General features: G+C 38.2%; 1 protein-coding gene across 3 annotated transcripts; it reads right to left on the bottom strand.

Annotated features, from left to right (window-relative positions):
• Positions 1-1,880: 1,880 nt before the first annotated feature.
• LOC107555358 (methylmalonic aciduria and homocystinuria type D homolog, mitochondrial-like) lies at positions 1,881-6,333 on the bottom strand. Of its 3 annotated transcripts, XM_016238120.1 has the most exons (9): positions 5,691-5,788; positions 5,547-5,585; positions 5,239-5,377; positions 4,870-5,035; positions 4,818-4,833; positions 3,878-3,986; positions 3,424-3,554; positions 2,828-2,914; positions 1,881-2,742 (listed from the first exon to the last, which is right to left on the bottom strand). In XM_016238120.1, the coding sequence occupies exons 1-9, from the start codon at positions 5,724-5,726 to the stop codon at positions 2,548-2,550; spliced, it is 918 nt and encodes a 305-aa protein (XP_016093606.1). In that variant the 5' UTR covers positions 5,727-5,788; the 3' UTR covers positions 1,881-2,547. The 3 variants fall into 3 exon arrangements, with proteins under 3 accessions (XP_016093606.1, XP_016093607.1, XP_016093605.1); XM_016238121.1 differs by lacking the exon at positions 5,691-5,788 and adding an exon at positions 6,261-6,333 and having other exon boundaries at positions 4,818-5,035; XM_016238119.1 differs by having other exon boundaries at positions 4,818-5,035.
• Positions 6,334-7,232: the final 899 nt, after the last annotated feature.

Raw genomic sequence — 7,232 nt, 5'->3', positions numbered from 1 at the left:
ATCCTGCAGCACCTGCAAGGTCCCCCTGCTCAAGAAAGCACATGTACAGGCCCGTTTAAAGTTTGCCAAAGAACATCTGAATGATTCAGAGAAGGCTTGGGAGAAACTGCTGTGGTCAGATGAGACCAAAATGTAGCTCTTTGGCATTAACTCGACTCGCCGTGATTGGAGGGAGAGAAATGCTGACTATGACCCCAAGAATACCAGTCAAGCACGGAGGTGGAAACATTATGCTTTAGGGCTGTTTTTCTGCTAAGGGTACAGGACGATTTCACCACATTGAGGGGCAAATTGACGGGGCAATGTACTGTAAAATCTTGGACGAGAACCTCCTTCCCTCAGCCAGAACACTGAAGATGGGTCTCCCAGCATAACAATGACCTGAAACATACCGCCAAGACAACAAAGGAGTGGCTCAAGAAGAAGCACATTAAGGTCATGGAGGGGCCAAGCCAGTCTCCAGACCTCAATCCTATAGAAAGTCTGTGGTGGGAGCTGAAACTTCAAGTTGCCAAACGCCAGCCAAGAAGCCTTAAATATTTAGAGAGGATCTGTAAAAAGTAGTGGACCAAAATCCCTCCTGAGATGTGTGCAAGCCTGGTGACCAACTACAAAAAACGTCTTACCTCTGTGCGTGCCAACAAGGGTTTCTGCACCAAGTACTAAGTCATGTTTTGCTTGGGGATCAAATACTTATTTCACTCACTGAAATGCAAATCAATTTCTAACCTTTGTATAATGTGTTTTTTCTGGATTTTTTTGGTTGGTATTCTGTCTCTATACGTTAAAATAAACCTACCATAAAAATCTTCATATCATTGTAAGTGAGCAAATTTACAAAATCAGCAGGGGATCAAATAAATATTTTCCCCATTGTATATATACATGAAACACAATGCTATGCAATTTTGAAACAATGTGTGAAGTTGAGACATGGAAACAGACGCCTCCTCACAACACAAAGTTAATTTATAAATGTAAACACTGTTCTTTTAGAGTGATAAAAGGACAAGCTGATATTATAATCATATTGTTAATGAGCTGTTCAGTCTGACAGTTTGAATTCAGTGAAACAGTTAAAGAGTGAACTTAACCAACGAACAAAGAGGAGGAACCCAGTTTTAGCAGGACAATTACATCTAATTGATAGCCATGTCAATGGGGTGATGACTGCTGTCTCTAAAACATGTGTCACCATCCCCACACAGCCCGGCTTTGATCAACCGCACTCTTTGATTACCACACACATCATGACAGGATTTTGCTCAATATCATAAACGAGATTAGATGCTGGTTACCACAGGAAGAAAACCATAGTACAGTATATACGGATTCAATGCACTCACAATAAGAATTGTTTGCAATAAGATTTTCTATGAAGGGCTGAAAAACAATGTAAGCAAACGATCATATCTAATATAATGAAAAATATTTAAATAAATAAACACTTTATAGCCTTTATAGAATTTTTGTGTGACTTTCCATCAAGGAGAGATCAGCTGTAAGGGCCACATGATTCAAAAGCACAGGCATGTGCTAATGGAAAGAGAAGAACTGTCTACAATAATAGTAGTGTCAGAGTTTAAAGAAGAGTGTTTATAGTCCATTCGTTGTGTGTCTGACTGAATTCTAATGACACCCGTGAGACATTGACAACAGCAGTTGCCAGCTTTGATCGCTTCAGGCTAATAAGGCCAAAACATCCACCATATAGGTTAGAGACTAAAATCCAGAAAGATAATTCACTGAACTTTTTTTATTGACACTGTTTTTTGTGATACAAATAAATTAACAGCAGCCTACACCCATAAAAACATAAGATGCATCTACTTATATTTACATGTATACTACCGTTCAGAAGTTTGGGGTCAGTATTATTATTTATTTTTTTACTTCAACAGAGTATAAGAAAATCTGTCAAACCAATTATCAGCCTAATTCTAGTTGCATTTACTAGTTACTTGAAATGCATGTCACTACTGAGTGATGAAGGCCTTATATCTTGGTAGCTCAACCATTTAGATTATGGGATGGTTTTATGTGAAGGTCATCAGTTCCAAACTGTTCACACAAACAATGGAGCAATGGTTTAGCTGTCACATTTTAGTTCCATTGAAGTATGTGGTAGAAGAAAGGCAACATAGAGGAAGAGAGAGACTGAAAGATGCTGGACATGTGACACAGAACTTCCCTCTGTAGCACACGCACCCAAAATAAAAGTCCCACCAAAAGTGCTTTTTGATCTACAAAAATAAATACAAATTTCCAGCAGCAGCAGCCCCTGGGCAACTTCACTATGCGGGCGATAATTGTGACAATTGCGACAATTAAATCTACACTAAACCAAAATATCTATACAAACCAAAGGAAAAGGAAAAAAGTAGCAACTCACTCAAACACGCCGCAACTCGCTCTTGCACTCAGACGCCCGCACAGTGCATTATGGGATGTAAGTGTGTTTTGATTGCGATAATCATCTCAAGGTGAGGTTTGTTTTAGATATTAATAGTGTTCCCAAGCCGACTCAGCATCCTTAACTAATTAACTTTAGTTCCCTTGTAGCTTCTTCATGATCTGGCTGTTGGGTGGCGCTGTGGTGAAAAGTGTGCCCACAAAAACGTGCGTCCCCCACATGATGTGCCGAATCACTTTACAACAGCCCAGGTCCTCGATCTGAAAACCTAAATGGCGATACCTTTCATCCGTTTCAAAGAGCGTGTTGTTTGTGTATGAACCAAAGAACTGAGGAGAGAGAAATGCAATACAAATGCATAGGGATTGAATGTTTTTAGATTGAAAAACTTTAGTTGACATTTATTTCACTTACTGCAAGTCCAGACGATGGGTCAATGAAATCAGCCCAGAATCCTTCTGTTCGGAGAGCATGGCATATCTCCTTTGCACCTGAAACAAACTGCATACACCACAATTATCAACAATAATGAATGGCTTTAACCATGGAGCTTCCATTCAGTTCTGCTCACTCTGTTTTGGCACATGCTTAGTTATAAACCTTTACTTTTTGAATGCAGCAGCTCACAAACAAACAACAGCATGAGAATAATACAGTGCCTGCAGCATTCCTACAGCGTGGCTCCACGCCAATTAGACAGGAACTCCACAGTGATGTGAAGCAGACAGTAAATAACACAAAGAGCCGAAGGCATGAACTGCTGAGTCACAAAGCTCTGCCTCTCGTACACACACGTTCTGAAGGAGTTTTTTTTATTTTTTTATCTAAAGCCACATAACTTGCCCAAGGACAATACAAAGCCACAGAGAAGGGCTAAATATGATGAATTAATCAGGATATGTTGATAATAAGTGACAGCAGCTGCAGTTAGGCATGGTGTGTACAGAAATAATATAATATATGATACATGATGTTTATAATAATATTATTACATATCTAGATCAACTCACTTTTGCGAGCAGCTCTTCTCTCTCCTGGTCCACTTGCTCAGTCCAGGCCGTCATGTCGTTCTGTGTTTTCTGCGTCACTGTGACCACCATCATGCCGGTCGACGGGGCCTCAGGGAACATGGACTCAAAATCTGAATTAGATGAAGAACAGGGAACGCACACATTAATGAACAATAACCACAGGATAGCTACACTACAGAAAAAGAAAATAAGAATATCTGCACAGTAATTATTACATACTATAACACTGTTACATTTTGGGATATAGAACACCACCATTCAGTGCCTAAAATGCAGATGGAAATGCTACCCTCTTGTGGTCACATTTCACATTGACCCATTACAAATGAGCTCACCCTTACTGCCAATAACCTCAGCAGAAAGTCACAGTGCTTTATAGCAGTCCATGTTCAATCTGATCAACTCAAATGCTCTAAAACAACAACATACAGACCTTTTTTTATCAATTCAGGGCAAGACTGAATGGCACACTCCACACTGGAATGATCGAAGAAGTGCTCTGCTTTATCCACGTTCTGTTCTGTGGATGTTTTATCACTTTCCTAAAAAAAACATATAGAAACACAGAGGAAAGTTTGGGTTAGTATGATTTTGTCAAAATTTAAGCTTTCCATTGATGTATGGAAATTTACAAAATATCTTCATGGAATATGATCTTTACTTAATATCCTAATAATTTTTGGCATAAAAGAAAAATCGATAATTATGACCCATACAATGTATTGTTGTCTATTTCTACAAATATACCCGTGCTACTTATGACTGGTTTTGTGCTCCAGGGTCACATATATTAAACAGAACAACTTTTTCCAACATGACTTGAGCCGCAAATCAGCATATTAGAATGATTTCAGAAGGATCTTGTGAGACTGAAGACTGGAGTAATTGCCGCTGAAAATTCAGCTTTGCATCAGAGGAATAAATTACATTTTAAAATACTTTCAAATAGTAAAAGAAAAAAAAAAGTTATTTACATTTTTAATAATATTTCCCCATTATTACGTTTTTTCCTGTATTTTTGATTCAGCCTCGATTAGCAAACGAAACTACTACCAAAAACCTAAAGAAAAAAATCTAACTGACCCCTAACTTTTAAACGGTGGTGTAGGAACAAGAACACCATTGCATCACATAATATTTTACATTTTAATATAAATAGTATGAGTTTACATTTATTATGAGATAACACTTATGAGCAAGCAATAGCAAAAATAAAGAAATAAATAACTTAATGATTGTACAGTCTTTTGCTTTTCAAATTCACATTGTTAAGTGATTATGATCATTAATAACTTCACAACCATTAATACAATTATTATTTTACTACTTATTTGTTTATTCTGTCAAATCAAATGACTCTGAAAGCATCATACATGAAGCTCATTGATGAACTGGGCCAGGATGAAGTTGTGCCTCTCGCTGCTGGACTGAGCAGTGAGCACGTCTGGCATCACGCCGTGAATCGGTGAGGTCCTCTGCTCCACTGGATCCTCCAAATGACAGTCAAAACCCATGTTACCCAGCAACTGGAAACGTTCATCCTGAGGTCCGAACGGGCCCATGGTCTCGTCCGGCCACACTGTCCTTTGTGCTATTCACAGAAATATCAAGCATACATCATTAGAAAACACCTTGTGAAAACACAATCAACTATAAATACAAGAGCAAATGTTGTTATTAGCCCGTATGTAAAATATGCTGTAATCAAGTCTATTTGTAAATGTATTGCCATTAACTATTATACTGGGCGCTAACAGTTGATTCAGTATTCTACAGAGGAATACACTCATTTACCAGTGTCAGGGGTACTGCTGTGAAGGTGTGTCTCATCTGAGCCGGACGCCCCGGAGAAAGTCCTGGCTCCAACAACACGATGAACTAGAACGTGAAGCCCTGGCAGGTATGTCACCAGCCGAGCTCTGCTGCAAAGCACCTGACAAAACACAGCAAGCACTTACATACCGCTTATAAAGTGGATGTAAACATAAAAAATGTAAGCAAAAAAGATGTTAATGAGAATAGCTTTTCATATATGATGTTAGATTGTGTTGCGTTTACATAGATCCACCTTGCACAATACAAAACAATTACAATACACTCACACTGGTCATCCTGTTGGGCTTCTCTTGTTTACAGTTCACCTGAGGGTGGAAAAAAACCTAAGCATTAATATAGCGACGCGGCTATGCTTATAACAATAAAGAAAAATTATTTACACGCAACAAATGCAGATGTTAATTAGGCACCTCACAAGAAAACATGGATGATTGCAAAATATCCATGGATGATTGCAAAATAGGTCCAAAACTTTGTTTACAGAGGAGCTCAACAAAGGCGCTTTAAAGAAAATGCAAGTTTTGTTAGATCATCTGAAAAAACATTTCCTCATATGAAACATTTCCTCTTACTGCGGAGGACTAAACAATAACAACATGATTGTTAGAAACATGTCAGGTGTAATAAAGCAGCTTCTGTCGTGTTTTTAACTAAAAGAAACATAAAGGTCATAAAGGAACAATAAAGCAATAAAGCTAAGTTACACAAAAACAAATATAACTACTATACAAAACTAATTCATTCGTCTAAAAATGAATTTAACACATGTAACATCAGATTGAATACAAGTAACCAGTTAATGACACATTTCTTGTAACGTTATGCATGTCTCACTAGCCCAGAGGCTAAACTAAAGTTGAGGTTACATTTAATAATCAGTCGAAAAATGCTGAAAGTATGCTGTGTTTCGCATTATTTGGAACTCTATTTGTGGTTAGTCAGTAACGATATTCAAATGTAATAAATGTATTTGTGATTACCTGAATTTTGTGAGATTGACGTTAGCTGTTAGCTTGCTAACTGCTATAGAGAATGAGGAGTTACGTCACGATCTTTTCACTCCGCATTGCATTTCGGGAAGGCGCCGCCATATTAGCAGGATACGCTATCCGTTCCCATGGTTACTTCTCATTCTCTATAAGGATAAGTGCTTATCTTTTGTTTTGTTTTTGCCTTTAAGTTAAACAACCATTCATTCTTCATTGTATCGTTTGCAGGGAAGAGAAGCTATTTTATCGCACTGCATGATATGCACTGCATTTCTCTCTTAGGTTTGGTAGAATTTAGTTTAACGTTACAGTGTTTACCCGATTAGCGTGAAAACAGTGTCGCTCGCTGCTGCTTCAGTCATCATATGGTACATTATCCAAATAAAAGTGTGTTCAACAAGCTGACAGAAGTCCATCCATTTCTTTGTTGGAAAGTTTTAAATGACAAAGTATAGTTGTTGTCATTATAAATATGAATGTTTCCATGGCCACGGAGGAGAATCACAGATTGTGGGTCATATTCAGCGAACAGTCACGAACTCACTGTACTTTTTATATTTATTTCAACAAATGACAAGCAAAATCAAATCCCTAGGAGCTCGGGGAAAGTGTTGTAGCATTTTCAAATGCTGGTTTAATGTGCTAAGACAGTGATGCTAAAAGACATGCAGATGAGGCAGAATATCAACGCGACATGTTTAAATGTAAAGCGTTTTCCTCTGTCACGACAAACAATCAAATACTGCCCTAAACTCAATAGCGGAAAGGCAGCGCTATCCTGCAAATATGGCGGATAAACAAGAACTCAACGCGGCGTTACGTCACATTCTCATTCTTTATTGGTTAACCTTTGATTACGTAACAACGGCAGCTTGTAAAGGACAAACACAAGAACGTCCATTAAATTCCTTACAGATACACTAGATGTCAGCAGAACATAGAAAACATTTCTTGGGGCTCGAG

This window comes from Sinocyclocheilus grahami, unplaced genomic scaffold (genome assembly GCF_001515645.1).
Source record: "Sinocyclocheilus grahami isolate Dianchi unplaced genomic scaffold, SAMN03320097.WGS_v1.1 scaffold532.1, whole genome shotgun sequence".
Classification (NCBI taxonomy): Eukaryota; Metazoa; Chordata; class Actinopteri; order Cypriniformes; family Cyprinidae; genus Sinocyclocheilus; species Sinocyclocheilus grahami.
Note: the sequence above shows the minus strand (reverse complement) of the source record. Positions and strands in the feature narration are given on the sequence as shown.